The sequence below is a fragment of the Leucoraja erinacea genome, unplaced genomic scaffold (assembly GCF_028641065.1).
Source record: "Leucoraja erinacea ecotype New England unplaced genomic scaffold, Leri_hhj_1 Leri_564S, whole genome shotgun sequence".
Lineage (NCBI taxonomy): Eukaryota > Metazoa > Chordata > Chondrichthyes > Rajiformes > Rajidae > Leucoraja > Leucoraja erinaceus.
In genome coordinates, this window is record NW_026576470.1 from 24,543 (window position 1) to 42,738 (window position 18,196).

The 18,196-nt window shown below is 54.1% G+C and overlaps 1 protein-coding gene across 1 annotated transcript in view; it reads left to right on the plus strand.

Moving 5' to 3' along the window:
• The window catches only part of LOC129694170 (arf-GAP with Rho-GAP domain, ANK repeat and PH domain-containing protein 1-like), a 76,777-nt gene that overhangs the window by 17,154 nt on the left and 41,427 nt on the right, over positions 1–18,196 (plus strand). The window contains exon 2 of the mRNA XM_055630887.1: positions 6,357–7,366. Within this exon, the coding sequence (XP_055486862.1) occupies positions 6,357–7,366 (1,010 nt within the window). The remainder of the gene's footprint in view (positions 1–6,356; positions 7,367–18,196) is intronic.

Here is an 18,196-nt window from a genome sequence, read left to right on the forward strand (position 1 = left end):
TTTTTTATGACTGTTGGCAGTTCAATTTCCCTCCTGGGATAAATATAGTTCTATCGTATTGTATCAAAAGCTGCCTGACCCACTGAGTTACCACAGCAGTTTGTGTCTATCTTCAGAGGTAGTTGAGGCAGATATAGACAATAGACAATAGGTGCAGGAGTAGGCCATTCGGCCCTTCGAGCCAGCACCAACATTCAATGTGATCATGGCTGATCATCCCCAATCAGTACCCCGTTCCTGCTTTCTCCCCATATCCCCTGACTCCGCTATCTTTAAGAGCCCTATTAAGAACTCTCTCTTGAAAGTATCCAGAGAACCGGCCTCTGAGGCAGAGAATTCCATACACTCAAGGGGTGGGTTCTCTGTGTGAAAAAGTGTTTCCTCGTCTCTGTTCTATATGGCTTACCCCTCGTTCTTAAACTGCGTGGCCCCTGGTTCCGGACTGTCCCAACCTACCCTCTCATCCTTCTACGACTTTCGACCGGCAGTCTCCTAAAAATAGCCTAAGTGAGACAGGCCCACGTGAGCATGTTTTTTTTGCCAGAAGTTTATCAACTTGATCATCTGTGAGACTTGTTGTATCTGATGGATCATCGGTGGTTGATGCAAGTCTGTAGGGCAAAGATGTGTGTGGGGGGGGGGGGGCAGAGAGATATGGTGCACAGATGATGCACTAATTCAGTTCGTAGCAGCATACAACACGCACACTTCTAACCTTATTCAGACTTTTGAGTTGGTTATGAATGAGGAAGTGCCGAAAAACATCTGCAAAATTCTAACAACAGAATGTGTCATCCACGAGTTCACAACATGCGTTCTATTTTTGCACACTGGAGGTGTTCAAGCCCAGATCCTGTTGAGTGTTTCAGCAGCTACATTAGTTCATAAGTTCATGTTTGTGGAAGCAGACTTAGCCCATTCGGCCCATCAAGTCTACTCCGCCATTCTATCATGGCTGATCTGTGATATGGGACGTTACTGTACGTGAGGCAATACACAACAGGTGCAGGAGTAGGCCATTCGGCCCTTCGATCCAGCACCGCCATTCAATGTGATCATGGCTGATCATCCCCAATCAGTACCCCGTTCCTGCCTTCTCCCCATATCCCCTGACTCCGCTATCTTTAAGAGCCCTATCTAGCTCTCTCTTGAAAGTATCCAGCGAACCTGCCTCCACCGCCCTCTGAGGCAGAGAATTCCACAGACTCACCACTCTCTGTGAGAAAAAGTGTTTCCTCGTCTCCGTTCTAAATGGCTTACCCCTTATTCTTAAACTGTGTGTGGCCCCTGGTTCTGGACTCCCCCAACATCGGGAACATGTTTCCTGCCTCTAGCGTGTCCAAACGAGACGTGGAGGGGTGGGAGGAGGGGGGAGAGAGACGGGAGGGGATGGGCGGGGGCGGGGGTTTGGGGAGATGGGGACGGTTTGGGGGGGGGAAAGGGTGGGGTTTGATGATGGGGGCGGGGTGGGGTAGGGGCTAGTGGAGCGGTGGGAGAGGAGGGGGAAGGGTTGGGGGAGAGGGGGAGGGGGGGGAGGGGGGGGAGAGGGGGTGGGTGAGGAGAGGGGAGAGAGGGGAGGGGAGGGGGGGAGGGAGGATGGTGGGGGAGGGAGGGTTGAAGAAGTGGGGGATGATGGCAGGAGGGGTTTGTGAGAGGACGTGGGGAGGAGACGATGGGCGGTGTTCCCTTTGACCCTCTCTCCCTACGTCACCCATTCCATCTCTCCAGAGATGCTGCCTGTCCCGCTGAATTACTCCAGCTTTATGTGTCTTCCATTCAGATAATAATCTGCTTTCCTGTTCTTGCCACCGAAGTGGATAACCTCACATTTATCCACATTAACCTGCATCTGCCCACTCACCCAACCTGCCCAAGTCACCCTGCAGCCTCATGCGTCCGTCTTTGGTTTAGAGCAGCATCTGCAGTTCCTTCCTACACAACCGATCGAGAGCCTGCTGCAGATCCAACTGGCATAACTGTCTACAATGTCGGATTCACCTGCCCCTGCATTGGGCAGTGAAAGTTGTGTATCTACTAAAGTCTCGTGCTCAATTCTGACCTAGAATAGGCAGAGGAACTGACAAGGGAGCCTTGAGATTCACTGACCACAGGACCAATCATTTCATTCTTAATGTTACTGTAAAGTGTTTCCTTATCTGAGGTTTGATGAGAAATTCATGAAGAAAGTTCTGGCCAGCTTGTTAAATGACTTTGTTCATCACAGTTCCCCACACGCAGTGCAGTGCCCGCCCTCACCCCTGCCCCCCCCAACACAGCGCGGCCCCTCCCTCACCCCCTGCCCCCCCCCACACAGCGCGCCCCCTCCCACCACACTGTGCGCCCCCTCCCTCACCCCTGCCCCCCCCCACACAGCGCGCCCCTCCCTCACCCCTGCCCCCCCCCCCACACAGTAAGCCCCCCCCCTCCCTCACCCCTGCCCCCCCCCCCCACAGCGCGCCCCTCCCTCACCCCTGCCCCCCCCACACAGCCCCCTGCAGCGCGCCCCTCCCTCACCCCTGCCCCCCCCCCCCACAGCGCGCGGGCCCTCCCTCACCCCTGCCCCCCCCCCACAGCGTGCCCCTCCCTCACCCTCGCCCCCCCACTCCCAGCCCCCCCCCCCACACAGCGCGCCCCTCCCTCACCCCTGCCCCCCCCCCCCCACACAGCGCGCCCCTCACCCCGGCCCCTCCCCTCACCCCCTGCCCCCCCCCACACCCAGCGCGCCCCTCCCTCACCCCTGCCCCCCCCCACACAGCGCCCCTCCCCACCCCCCCCCCCCCCCCACACAGCGCGCCCCTCCCTCACCCCCACCCCCCCTGCCCCCCCCACACAGCGCGCCCCTCCCCTCACCCCCCCTCCCTCCCCCCCCCCCACACAGCGCGCCCCTCCCTCACCCCTGCCCCCCCACACAGCGCGCCCCTCCCTCACCCCTGCCCCCCCCCCACACAGCGTGCCCCTCCCTCACCCCTGCCCCCCCCACACAGCGCGCCCCTCCCTCCCCCTCCCCCCCCCACACAGCCCCCTCCCTCACACAGCACGCCCCTCCCTCACCCCTGCCCCCCCCACACACAGCGCCCCTCCCTCACCCCTCCCCCACCCCCACACACACAGCCCCTCCCTCACCCCCCCCCCCCACACGCGCCCCTCCCTCACCCCCCTGCCCCCCCCCCACACAGCACGCCCCCTCCCTCACCCCTGCCCCCCCCCCCACACAGCACGCCTGGCCTGCCCCTCCCTCACCCCTGCCCCCCCCCCACACAGCACGCCCCTCCCTCACCCCTGCCCCCCCCCCCACACCGCGCCCCTCCCTCCCTCCCCCCTGCCCCCTTCCCCCCCCCTGCCCCCCCCCCACAGCGTGCCCCTCCCTCACCCCCCCCCCCCACAGCCCCCCCCCACACCCCACCCCCCTCCCTCACCCCTGCCCCCCCCCCTCACCCCCCTCCCGCGCCCCCTCACCCCCCACCAGCACGCCCCCCTCCCTCACCCCTGCCCCCCCCCCACATCACGCCCCCCTCCCTCACCCCTGCCCCCCCCCACACAGCGTGCCCCTCCTCCCCCCTGCCTGCCCCCCCCCACCCGCCCCTCCCTCACCCCTGCCCCCCCCCACACATCACGCCCCCCTCCCTCACCCCTGCCCCTCACCCCTGCCCCCCCCCCCCCCACAATGTGGCACCCCCTCACACCCGCCCCCCCCCCCACCCCCCACGCACTAATCAATGTTCTTATGAGCTGACATGCTACAATAACTCTGGCAGTGTGTCGGGACTGTGAATACTCATTTCTCCAGAGAGTTGATGTACATGTGATGTTGGCGGACGTGTCTCTCTCTGTTCCTCTTTGAAATGGCACCTGTCTTCTCTCTGTCGGCCTGCGATGTTGCCTTGGTTTCTCGTTTACTTCCGTCTAGAGATACCGCGCGGACACAAGCCCTTCGGCCCACCGAGACCGCGATCCCCGCACAATAACACGATCCTACACACAAACTAGGGACGATGAAAAAAACCCCCAAAGATCTTGGAGAAAACCCATGCGGGGGGGGGGGGGGGGGAAGGTACAAACTCCGTACAGACAGCGAACACATGTCTCTGGCGCTGTGAGGCAGCAACTCTACCGCTGCACCACCCAGAGTCTGTTTCCGCTCCGAAGAGTCTGTTTCCATTCCACATGGTTCGATGACATCCCAAAAGGTTGTGTTCAGTTAGGTGGTAAATTCAGTTGAATTTATTGTGATGTGGGGGCACAGCCTCAGAATTAAGGGACGTTCCTTTAGGAAGGAGATGAGGAGGAATTTCTTTAGTCAGAGGGGTGGTGAATCTGTGGGACTCATTGCCACAGACGGCTGCGGAGGCCAAGTCAGTGGACATTTTTAAGGCAGAGAGTTGCTGCCTCACAGCGCCAGAGACCCGGGTTCGATCCTGACTACAGGCGCTGTCTGTACGGTGTTTGTGCGTTCTCCCCGTGACTTGCGTGGGTTTTCTCCGAGATAGAAACATTGAAATTAGGTGCAGGAGTAGGCCATTCGGCCCTTCGAGCATGCACCGCCATTCAATATGATCATGGCTGATCCTCCAACTCAGTATCCCGTACCTGCCTTCTCTCCATACCCCCTGATCCCCTTAGCCACAAGGGCCACATCTAACTCCCTCTTAAATATAGCCAATGAACTGGCCTCAACTACCCTCTGTGGCGGAGAGTTCCAGAGATTCACCACTCTCTGTGTGTGAAAAAAGTTCTTCTCATCTCGAGATCTTTGTTTTCCTCCCACACTCCAAAGACGCACAGTTTAGTAGGCCCTGACACAGCTCCATTTGGTGGGTGGTAGAGCGGGTACCCAGAGATGACATGGTTGGCTGTCTGTTGTTCTGCTCCACATTCACACGCTGGCATTGAAACGCCCAACTCCAGTACCAAGTCTGGGGAGCTTCACCCACGCTCCTCTGGGGAGCTCAGACCCTGGACAGCTTTTATCTGGTGAAGAGATGTAGCTGTGTAATGGAGATGATGTTGCCTTCCACTCCTGTGGCTATCCAGTGGGGTCTTGTCTCAAAATGCTGGAGTAACTCAGCGGGACAGGCAGCGTCTCTGGAGAGAAAGAATGGGCAACGTTTCGGGTCGAGACCCGTTCTTCAGACTGAGAGTCAGGGATAAGGGGAACGAGAGATATAGACGATGATGTAGAGAGATAAAGAACAATGAATGACAGATATGCAAAAAAGTTGCAATGATCAAGGAGACAGGCCATTGTTAGCTGTTTGTTGGGTGAGAACGAGAAGCTGGTGTGACTTGGGTGGGGGAGGGATGGAGAGAGAGGGAATGCCCGGGGCTACTTGAAGTGAGAGAAATCAATATTCATACCACTGGGGTGTAAGCTGCCCAAGTGAAATATGAGATGCTGTTCCTCCAATTTGCGCTGGGCCTCACTCTGACCCGACAGTCCCCTCGAAGTCAAAGGGCGGTCTCGTACGGGACAAACCAATTTAGCCCAATATACGGGATGTATATTTAGCCCAATATATGGCCTTTTTTCACACAGAGGGTGGTGAATCTCTGGAACTCTCTGCCGCAGAGGGTAGACGAGGCCAGTTCATTTGCTATATTTAAGAGGGAGTTAGATGTGGCCCTTGTGGCTAAAGGGATCAGAGGGTATGGAGAGAAGGCAGGTACGGGATACTGAGTTGGATGATCAGCCATGATCATATTGAATGGCGGTGCAGGCTCGAAGGGCCGAATGGCCTACTCCTGCACCTAATTTCTATGTTTCTATGTCTATGTCCCGGCTAATACAGGACAGTTGGTGACCCTACCCTCTCCACAGCACAGGGTGGACGGGCCGAGTGGTCAGAATCTGGGGAGGTACCGTGAATAGGCCGGGTGGGCTGGGACTGGGATAGCACGGTGGATGGGCTGAGTGGACTGGGTTTGGGAGGCACCATGAACGGGCTGGGACTGGGACAGCACGGTGGACGGGCCGAGTGGACTGGGTTTGGGAGGTACCATGAACGGGCTGGGGCTGGGACTGGGACAGCACGGTGGATGGGCCGAGTGGGGACTGGGTTTGGGAGGTACCGTGAATGGGCTGGGACTGGGACTGGGACAGCACGGTGAACGGGCCGAGTGGACTGGGTTTGGGATGTACCATGAACGGGCTGAGGGACTGGAACAGCACGGTGGATGGGCCGAGTGGACTGGGTTTGGGAGGCACCATGAACGGGCTGGGACTGGGACTGGGACAGCACGGTGGATGGGCCGAGTGGACTGGGTTTGGGAGGCACCATGAACGGGCTGGGACTGGGACTGGGATAGCACGGTGAACGGGCCGAGTGGCTGCTTTAACCCCTCCCCCGCCCTGTCCACAGGTTCCATGCGGAGTGGCCGGAGAGGACCGGGGCCCATGGTGTGAAGCGGGGGGCCCGGTTGCCGCGGCGATGGAAGGGGGCTCGGACAGCGTGCGTGAATGGCTGAGGCTCCTCCACCTTGAGCAGTATGCCCAGCACTTCGCCGACCACCGCTACCACCTCCTGTCGGACTGCCGCGCCATGCGGAGCGAGGACCTGTCCCGTATCGGGATCTACCTGCCGGGACACCGCAAACGCATCCTCTCTGCCCTCACCAAGGGTTCCCTCGGCCTAGATCCTGCCCCTGAGCCTGCCTGGGGTCTAGTTACTGCTCCTGAGCAAGCCCTGGACCTGGCCCCACAATCTCAGCCTGCCCGGGGACTAGTGTCCGGCCCCCAGCCTGCTCTGGGCCTGGTCCCACAATCCCAGCCTGCCCTAGGCCATGTTCCTGGCCACAAACCTGCCCTCGGCCTAGTCCTCAATCCCGAGCCTGTCTTCAGCCCAGTCTCACACTATGAAACTGCCCTCGGCCTTGTACCCGGCCCAGAGCCTGAGTTTGGCCTAGGCCCCGACCCTGAGCGTGCCCTTGGTTTAGTTCCAGGTGCCCTGGGCATGTTTCCCAGCCCACAGCCTGGCCCGGGCTTAGTCCCACACCCCAGGCCCAGCCTGGGCCTAGTGCCACACCCAGAGCCTGCCGCCCCTAGGTCTCGGCCTTCGCTGCCGGCAACGATGCAGAAACCGGTGCCAAAGAAGCGGAGCATCTACCTCTATGGCCCCGGCCTGGATCCTGATGCCCCCGACCTGAAGCCCCTGCCTCCAGTGCCGCCCAGACAGGGCCTGGTGAAGCCTGCGGGCATGCTGCCCCCTGTGGCCCGGGCGAGGGAGCTGCCCGTCAACAGCCCCGGGACGACACCGCGGGATCTCCCCGTGCTCCCGCCGCGCCAGAGCGTGGACGGCAGGCGTAGGCCTCCACCGCTGCCCACCAGACCTCTGGGCAAAGACCAGGCTTCGGCCTACTTCACAGACTCCAGGTGAGTAATAGCGCGGCACACACAGTGCGGAAAAACAGTCTCTTCGGCCCAACTTGTCCTTAGAGTTATACAGCACGGTAGTAGGCCATTCGGCCCAAGATCCATGCCAACCCACGATGACCCATCTGCTGTTTGCCTGCATTTGGCCCATATCAGTGAGAGTCTTAGTCATAGAATCAAGCAACATTGAAATAGGGTTTCGGCCCGAAACGTTGCCTATTTCCTTCACTCCATAGATGCTGCTGCACCCGCTGAGTTTCTCCAGCTTTTTTGTGTAACCTTCGATTCTCCAGCATCTGCAGTTCCTTCTTAAACATTGAAATAGGCCCTTTTGCCCAACCGTTTCATACGAATCACAGTGCCCCATCTACTGTGTTTGTCCTCCTATTCATCGATTCCGAACAGACCAGCCATCTCCCGCACACTAACACTACCCTACACACACTAGGGGACAATTTACAATTTTTACCGAAGCCAATTGACCTACAAACCTGGAATGTGGGGGGGAACCGGAACACCCGGAAAAAAATCCACGCAAGTCACGGGGAGAACGTGCAAACTCCGTACAGGCAGCACCCGGGGTCAGGATGGAACCCGGGTCTCTGGCGCCGTGAGGCAGCAACTCTACCCGCTGCAACACCGTGGCCGGCCTTTATCCTGAGCCTCTGTCCCTGGGGAAACACCAGCGCGTTGTGCAGCCCCGCACGCAGCTGAAGAGTTTTGTTTCAATGAGAAGACTTCTTGTTCTCTTTTTCAATTCTTCTCGTTTTCTCTCTCTCCCTCCCCCTCTCCCCCTCTGCCACCCTGATGATACTTTCAAGAGAGAGCTAGATAGGGCTCTTAAAGATAGCGGAGTCAGGGGATATGGGGAGAAGGCAGGAACGGGGCACTGATTGGGGATGATCAGCCATGATCACATTGAATGGCGGTGCTGGCTCGAAGGGTTGAATGGCCTCCTCCTGCACCTATTGTCTAATAAGCAGAAGCCATACCCCAGGGTGGAGATGTCAAAGACTAGAGGGCACAGCTTTAAGGTGAGAAGGGCAAAGTTTAAAGGAGATGTGCGGGGCAGGTTTTTTTTACACGGAGGGTGGAACTCGCTGCCAGGGGTGGGGGTGGAGGCAGTGGAGATAGTGGTGTTTACGAGGCGTTTGGAAAGGCGCGTGGATATGCGGGGAATGGAGGGATACGGATCACGTGCAGGCAGAGGGGATTAGTTTAACTTGGCATCATGTTCGGCACGGACATTGCGGGCCGAAGGGCCTGTTTTCTATGCAAGTTATAATTAGCAATGCTTTAGACAAGTGGTCAATGCTGCCACCTTCTGGCCATGGTTAACATAGAAACATAGAAATTAGGTGCAGGAGTAGGCCATTCGGCCCTTCGAGCCTGCACCGCCATTTAATATGATCATGGCTGATCATCCAACTCAGTATCCCGTACCTGCCTTCTCTCCATACCCCCTGATCCCCTTGGCCACAAGGGCCACATCTAACTCCCTCTTAAATATAGCCAATGAACTGGCCTCAACTACCCTCTGTGGCAGAGAGTTCCAGAGATTCACCACTCTCTGTGTGAAAAAAGTTCTCCTCATCTCGGTTTTAAAGGATTTCCCCCTTATCCTTAAGCTGTGACCCCTTGTCCTGGACTTCCCCAACATCGGAAACAATCTTCCTGCATCTAGCCTGTCCAACCCCTTAAGAATTTTGTCAGTTTCTATAAGATCCCCTCTCAATCTCCTAAACTCTAGAGAGTATAAACCAAGTCTATCCAGTCTTTCTTCATAAGACAGTCCTGACATCCCAGGAATCAGTCTGGTGAACCTTCTCTGCACTCCCTCTATGGCAATAATGTCCTTCCTCAGATTTGGAGACCAAAACTGCACGCAATACTCCAGGTGTGGTCTCACCAAGACCCTGTACAACTGCAGTAGAACCACCCTGCTCCTATACTCAAATCATTTTGCTATGAAAGCCAACATGCCATTCGCTTTCTTTACTGCCTGCTGCACCTGCATACCTACCTTCAATGACTGGTGTACCATGACACCCAGGTCTCGCTGCATCTCCCCCTTTCCCAATCGGCCACCGTTTAGATAATAATCTGCTTTCCCGTTTTTGCCACCAAAATGGATAACCTCACATTTATCCACATTAAACTGTATCTGCCAAACATTTGCCCACTCACCCAGCCTATCCAAGTCACCCTGCAGTCTCCTAGCATCCTCCTCACACCTAACACTGCCCCCCAGCTTAGTGTCATCCGCAAACTTGGAGATATTGCCTTCAATTCCCTCATCCAGATCATTAATATATATTGTAAATAGCTGGGGTCCCAGTACTGAGCCTTGCGGTACCCCACTAGTCACTGCCTGCCATTGTGAAAAGGACCCGTTTACTCCTACTCTTTGCTTCCTGTTTGCCAGCCAGTTCTCTATCCACATCAATACTGAACCCCCAATGCCATGTGCTTTAAGTTTGTATACTAATCTCTTATGTGGGACCTTGTCGAAAGCCTTCTGGAAGTCCAGATACACCACATCCACTGGTTCTCCCCCTATCCACGCTACTAGTTACATCCTCGAAAAATTCTATAAGATTCGTCAGACATGATTTACCTTTCGTAAATCCATGCTGACTTTGTCCAATGATTTCACCACTTTCCAAATGTGCTGCTATCCCATCTTTAATAACTGACTCTAGCAGTTTCCCCACTACCGATGTTAGGCTAACTGGTCTGTAATTCCCCGTTTTCTCTCTCCCTCCCTTCTTAAAAAGTGGGGTTACGTTTGCTACCCGCCAATTCTCTGGAACTACTCCAGAATCCAAAGAGTTTTGAAAGATTATTACTAATGCATCCACTATTTCTGGAGCTACTTCCTTAAGTACTCTGGGATGCAGCCTATCTGGCCCTGGGGATTTATCGGCCTTTAATCCATTCAATTTACCCAACACCACTTCCCGACTAACCTGGATTTCACTCAATTCCTCCACCTCCTTTGACCCGCGGGCCCCTGCTATTTCCGGCAGATCATTTATGTCTTCCTTAGTGAAGACGGAACCAAAGTAGTTATTCAATTGGTCCGCCATATCCTGGTTCCCCATGATCAACTCACCTGTTTCTGACTGCAAGGGACCTACATTTGTTTTAACTAATCTCTTTCTTTTCACATATCTATAAAAACCTTTGCAGTCAGTTTTTATGTTCCCTGCCAGTTTTCTTTCATAATCCATTTTTCCTTTCCTAATTAAGCCCTTCGTCCTCCTCTGCTGGTCTCTGAATTTCTCCCAGTCCTCCGGTATGCTGCTTTTTCTGGCTAGTTTGTACGCATCATCCTTTGCTTTGATACTATCCCTGATTTCCCTTGTTATCCATGGATGCACTACCTTCCCTGATTTATTCTTTTGCCAAACTGGGATGAACAATTTTTGTAGTTCATCCATGCAGTCTTTAAATGCCTTCCATTGCATATCCACCGTCAACCCTTTTAGAATTAATTGCCAGTCAATCTTGGCCAATTCACGTCTCATACCCTCAAAGTTACCTTTCTTTAAGTTCAAAACCATTGTTTCTGAATTAACAATGTCACTCTCCATCCTAATGAAGAACTCAACAATATTATGGTCACTCTTGCCCAAGGGGCCACGCACAACAAGACTACTAACTAACCCTTCCTCATTACTCAATACCCAGTCTAAAATAGCCAGCTCTCTCGTTGGTTCCTCTACATGTTGGTTTAGATAACTATCCCGCATACATTCCAAGAAATCCTCTTCCTCAGCACCCCTGCCAGTTTGATTCACCCAATCTATATGTAGATTGAAGTCACCCATTATAACTGCTTTGCCTTTGTCGCAAGCATTTCTAATTTCCTGTTTGATACCATCTCTAACTTCACTACTACTGTTAGGTGGCCTGTACACAACACCCACCAGCGTTTTCTGCCCCTTATTGTTTCGCAGCTCTACCCATACCGATTCCACATCCTCCAAACTAATGTCCTTCCTTTCCATTGCGTTAATCTCCTCTCTAACCAGCAACACTACCCCACCTCCTTTTCCTTTCTCTCTATCCCTCCTGAATATTGAATATCCCTGGATGTTCAGCTCCCAGCCTTGGTCACCCTGGAGCCATGTCTCCGTGATCCCAACTATATCATAATCATTAATGGCTATCTGCACGTTCAACTCATCCACCTTATTACGAATACTCCTTGCATTGAGACACAAAGCCTTCAGGCTTGTTTTTACAACGCTCTTACCCCTTATACAATTATGTTGAAAAGTGGCCCTTTTTGATTTTTGCCCTGGTTTTGTCTGCCTGCCACTTTTACTTTTCACCTTGCTACCTATTGCTTCTACCTTCATTTTACACCCCCCTGCCCCTCTGCTCTTGTACCCATCCCCCTGCCACATTAGTTTAAATCCTCCCCGACAGCAGTAGCAAACACCCCCCCAAGGACATTGGTTCCATTCCAGTCCAGGTGCAGACCGTCCTGTTTGTACTGGTCCCACCTCCCCCAGAACTGGTTCCAATGCCCTAAAAATTTGAATTCCTCCCCCTTGCACCATTTTTCAAGCCACGTATTCATCTGCAATATCCTCCTATTTCTGCTCTGACTGGCCCGTGGTACTGGTAGTAATCCAGAGATTATTACCTTTGAGGTCCTACTTTTAAGTACATCTCCTAGCTCCCTAAATTCATCTTGTAGGACCTCACCCCTTTTTTTACCTACATCGTTGGTGCCAATATGCACCACGATAACTGGCTGTTCACCCTCCCGCTCCAGAATATTCTGCAGCCGTTCAGTGACATCCCCGACCCTTGCACCAGGGAAGCAACATACCATCCTGGAGTCTCGTTTGCGGCCGCAGAAGCGCCTATCTATTCCCCTGACAATTGAATCCCCTATTACTATTGCCCTTCCACTCTTTTTCCCACCCTCATGTGCCGCAGAGCCACCCATGGTGCCATGAACTTGGCTGCTGCTGCATTCCCCTGATGAGCAATCTCCCTCAACAGTTTCCAAAATGGTATACCTGTTTAGGAGGGAGATGACCGCAGGAGACTCCTGCACTACCTGCCTGCTGCTTTGCTGACTATTGGCCACCCGTTCCCCTTCCGTCCTCTTACCTTTTACCTGCGGTGTGTGACCAACTCACTGTACGTGCTGTCCACGACTTTCTCAGCGTCGTGGATGCTCCAGTATGAATCCAACCGCAGCTCCAATCGTTCAATGCGGTCTGCCAGGAGCTGCAGCTGTACACACTTCCTGCAGACATAGTCACCAGGGACACCGACCATATCCCTGATCTCCCACATGTTGCAGGCTGAGCAAACCACGGGGCCAATCTCCACCGACATATCCTACCCCCAATTTAACTACAGGTGCACAACCTTTTATCCGAAAGCCTTGGGACCAGACACTTGTCGGATTTCGGACATTTTCGGATTTCAGAATGGAAGATTTTTAGCGTAGATTAGGTAGGTAGCGTGGGCGGCTTGAAAAGTCTGGAGCAGCTGCCTCCTCCCCGGAGACCGGGAGAATCATTGCATAAATGTTAGTCAGTTAGTTTGGAGGGATTTTATGTGGTGGTGGTGGTGGTGTAGGGGTGAAGGGGGAAACTTTAATTCTTAGTCCCCTACCTACCTGGTCGGCGACTCCCAACCTCGCGGAGCTGGGGGCTCCGTCCGGCCGCGGGCGGCGCCGGTTGTAGCTCCGACCCCGGCAACTCTACCCCTGGCTGCGAGGCGCTCCAAATCCAGCGCGGCCCGCGGCCGGACGTCCCAGCTCCGAGAATGTCGGGAGTCGGCGGCGTCGCAGCGCTGGGATACCAGCGGGGAGCGAGCAATGCCTTACCGGGTCGCCGTGCGGCAAGCTCCGGAGCGCTGTGGCCGCCTTCTTCCAACATTCGCGGAGCGTCGCTGGATTTGGAGCCGCGGAGCTGGGGGCCCGTCCGGCCGCGGGCGGCGCCGGTTGGAGCTCCGACCCCGGCGGCATCGACCCCTGGCTGCGCGGCTCCAAATCCAGCGACGCTCCGCGATGTTGTGTGTCGGCGGCCACAGCGCTCCGGAGCTTGCCGCACGGCGACCCGGTAAGGCATTGCCCGCACCCCGCTGGTATCCCAGCGCTGCGACGCCGCCGACTCCCGACATTCGCGGAGCTGGGGCGTCCGGCCGCGGGCCGCGCTGGATTTGGAGCGCCTCGCAGCCAGAGGTAGAGTTGCCGGGGTCGGAGCTACAACCGGCGCCGCCCGCAGCCCCACCGGCCACAGCGCTGCGGAGCTTACTGCACGGCGACCCGGTAAGGCATTGACCGCTCCCCGCCTCTCCGACCAGGTAGGGTACTAAGAATTAAAGTTTACCCCTTCACCCCCCTTCACATAAAAGCCCTCCAAACTAACTGACTAACATTTAAGCAATGATTTACAGATGTTTAAGCGTCTCCCGGTCTCCAGGGAGGAGGCAGCCGCTACAGTAGTACAGACCTGGGTTGACCGTGGGTCGTTTTGGGTCAGGTTTGGCGCCAAACGCGAGCTTTGGTGCGCAGACGACATCTGGAAAAAATGGCCGGTTTTCGGAGCTTTTCGGTTTCTGGAACACCGGATAAAAGGTTGTGCACCTGTATATTAAATATTAAAAAACACAAAACTTTATCCGTTAAACTTTACTAATAAATACTGTACCCTTATCTCCCAGAATCCTTAGCCTAAAGGCAAAAATGTAAAAAAGTAAACCAATCAGAGGCTTCCCCCAGACTCCTTCTCTGGAACGTTGGCGATTTGGTCGCAGGTTCCAGCGCAGGTACTCCTCCCCTCTCTCGGCAACGGCTCCCTGGGCCTCTGGTTATATTGGCAATTCCTTTCATAGAACAGAGAGGTGATGTCTTGGGTCGAGACCCTTCTTCAATCTGATGAAGGGTCTCGACCCGAAACGTCACCCATTCCTTTTCTCCAGAGGTGCTGCCTGACCCGCTGAGTTTCTCCAGCTTTTTTGTGTCTATCTTCGATTTAAACCAGCATCTGCGGTTAGAAACATAGAAAATAGGTGCAGGAGTAGGCCATTCGGCCCTTCGGGCCAGCACCGCCATTCAATATGATCATGGCTGATCATCCCCAATCAGTACCCGTTCCTGCTTTCTCTCCATACCCCTTGATTCCGTTAATCCTAAGGGCTATCTCTCTCTTGAAAACATCCAGTGAATTGTTTTCAAGAGAGAGAGATAACTAAGTTACAGAGATAGGTTGAATAAGTTAGGTCTTTATTCTCTGGAGCGCAGATGGTTAAGGGGGGACCTGATAGAGGTCTTTAAAATGATGAGAGGGATAGACAGAGTTGATGTGGACAAGCTTTTCCCTTTGAGAATAGGGAAGATTCAAACAAGAGGACATGACTTCAGAATTAAGGGACAGAAGTTTAGGGGTAATATGACGGGGAACTTCTTTACTCAGAGAGTGGTAGCGGTGTGGAATGAGCTTCCAGTGGGAGTGGTGGAGGCAGGTTCATTGGTATCATTTAAAAATAAATTGGATAGGCATATGGATGAGAAGGGAATGGAGGGTTATGGTATGAGTGCAGGCAGGTGGGACTAAGGGGGAAAAAAAATTGTTCGGCATGGACTTGTAGGGCCGAGATGGCCTGTTTCCGTGCTGTAATTGTTATATGGTTATAATGAAATGCTCTGCTTTCTGTGGCAGGGAATTCCACAGATTCACAACTCTCTGGGTGAAAAGGTTTTTCCTCACCTCAGTCCTAAATGGCCGACCCCTTATTCTTAAACTGTGACTCCTGGTTCTGGACTCCCCCAACACGGGGAGCATTGTTTCTGCATCTAGCCTGTCCAATCCCTTAAGAATTTTACATGTTTCTATAAGATCCCTTCTCATCCTTCCAAATTCCAGTGAATACAAGCCCTGTTGATCCATTCTTTCATCATATGTCAGTCCCGCCATCCCGTTCCTTCCTACACAGTAGAGAGGTTTCTGTACCTTCTGCCGGACGGGAGTGGGGAGAAGAAGGAATGACCGGGGTGGGACAAGTCTTTGATTATGTCGGCTAGTTTCCCCGAGTCAGGGTGTCGTGTAGATGGAGTGTAAACCTATAAAGCTGAGGCTCTATAAGGCACTGGTCAGGCCACATTTGGAGTATTGTGAGCAATTTTGGGCCCATATCTGAGGATGGATGTGCCGGCTCTGGAGAGGATCCAGAGGAGGTTTACAAGAATGATCCCAGGAATGAGTGGGTTAACATACGATGAGCGTTTGTCGGCACTGGGCCTGTACTCGCTGGAGTTTAGAAGGATGAGGGGGGACCTCGTTGAAACTTCTCGAATTGCAAAAGGCCTGGATAGAGTGGACGTGGAGAGGATGTTTCCACTAGTGGGAGAGTCTAGGGCCAGAGGTCACGGCCTCAGACTACTTTAGAAAGGAGATGAGGAGGAATTTCTTTAGCCAGAGGGTGGTGAATCTGTGGAATTCTTTGCCACAGACGGCTGTGGAGGCCAAGTCAGTGGATATATTTAAAGCAGAGATAGATCGATTCTTGATTAATAAGGGCATCATAGGTTACGGGGAGAAGGCCGGAGAATGGGGTTAGGAGGGAGAGAGAGATCAGCCGTGGTTGAATGGTGGAATAGACTCGATGGGCCGAATGGCCGAATTCTGCTACTTCCACTTATGAACCTATGAGCCGATGGACTGGGCTAGATCTCCAAATCTCTGTTCACGGCGTCACAGTGTCGCAGCAGTAGAGTTGCTGCCTTACAGCGTACGCAGCGCCAGAGACCCGGGTTCCATCCCGACTACGGAGTTTGCACGTTCTCCCCGTGACCTGCGTGGGTTTTCTCCGAGATCTTCGGTTTCCTCCCACACTCCAAAGACGTGCAGGGTTTGTAGATTAATTGGCTCAGTGTCAATGTAAAAATTGTCCCGGATATCGCTGGTCGGCAGGGACCCGGTGGGCCGAAGGGCCTGTTTCCCCGCTGTCTCTCTAAACTAAACCAAACTAAACTGAATCTTTAGTTTGGGATTGCAGCATCTGCTGTCCATTGCGGTGCCGAGACTGAGTTGCTCTGAGGCTGATCCTTGATCCGAATATTCCAATCCTCGAGTCACCATCTCTGAAGCATCTCTCTCCCCCCTCTGCCACCTTCTCTCATCCCACCATCCCCGTGGGCCTGGCACGGTGGCGCAGCGGGTAGAGTCGCCGCCTCACAGCGCCCGAGACCCGTGTTCCATCCCGACCACGGGTGCTGCCTGTACGGAGTTTGCACGTTCTCTCCCCGTGACCTGCGTGGGTTGTCTCCGGGCGCTCCGGTTTCCCCCCACACTCCACACACGTGCGGGTTTGCCGGTTAATCGGCCCCTCTGTAAATTGCCCCCCTGGTGTGTAAGGAGTGGATGAGAAAGTGGGATAGCATGGAACTAGTGTGGACGGGTGATCGCTGGTCGACGTGGACTCAGTGGGCCGAAGGGCCTGTTTCCACGCTGTATCTCCAAACTAAATTAATCTGCTGCTCTGTAGATGGTGCTGATGTCACACTGAACTCAGAGCTCAAAACTGACTGGTAATTAGATTGGCTTCTCTAGATATTTAGATATGCCATTTATTGTCACTATACATGTACAGTGAAATTAAAAGCTGCTCGTACTCAGTGCATACATATAATATAGTACAAAAAACAAGAAACAGAAAAACAAAAACAGAAGGGAGAAGGGGGGGGGGGGGATAGGTGCACAATTCTGCGGCGCTATATACATATATACAGATGGAAGTCCGGGTGTTGGGCTGTGAAGTCAGTGCATGTGTGAATTTGAATTAAGAGTAGTTATAATTTTCGGAAAGCAACTATTCCTGAGTCTATTTGTCCTGGATTTGATGCACCTATAGCGCCTTCCAGAGGGCAGCAGGTCGAACAGTCCAAACGCAGGATGGGAGCTGTCTTTGATGATCTTCTTTGCCCTGCTAAGGCAGCGGGAGGTGTAGATGTCCATCAGGGAGGGGAGAGGGCAGCCAATGATCCTCTGCGCTGTCCTGGTTACCCTCTGAAGCCTCTCCCTGTCTGCCATGGTGCAGCTGCCATACCATGCTGTAATGCAGTATGTCAGCAGGCTCTCGATGGACGAGCGGTAGAAGGTCAGCAGCAGGTTAGAGTCCAGGTTGTGCTTCCTGAGGACCCTCAGGAAGTGCGGCCGCTGCTGAGCCTTCTTGATGACCGCTGTCGTGTTGTCCGTCCAGGAGATGTCAGCAGCGATATGGACACCGAGAAACCGGAAGGTGTTGACCCTCTCCACACACTCGCCGTTGATGTGTAGGGGGGCTAAGTCGGTGCTGTGCCTCCTGAAGTCGACAATGAGCTCTTTTGTTTTCCTGGTGTTCAGAGCCAGATTGTTTTCTGAGCACCAGGTTGTCAACTTCAGGACTTCCTCTCTGTAGGCTGCCTTGTCTCCCTTCGAAATAAGTCCGACCACAGTAGTGTCGTCAGCAAATTTGACGATGCGGTTGTTGTTGTGGGCCGGACTACAGTCGTAGGTGTAGAGACAGTATAAGAGGGGGCTTAGCACACAGCCCTGTGGGGAACCGGTACTCAACCTGCGAGTGGAGGAGAGGTGGGGGCCGAGTCTCACAGTCTGGGGCCGGTTGGTGAGGAAATCCTTTATCCAGGCACATGTGGCAGTGGGGAGGCTGAGAGTGACCAGTTTACCAATGAGAATGTCCGGAATGATTGTATTAAAAGCTGAGCTATAATCCACAAAGAGCATCCGGACGTAGCTCTGCCCCTGCTCCAGATGGCTCAGCACAGAGTGGAGAGCTACGGTAATGGCGTCTTCT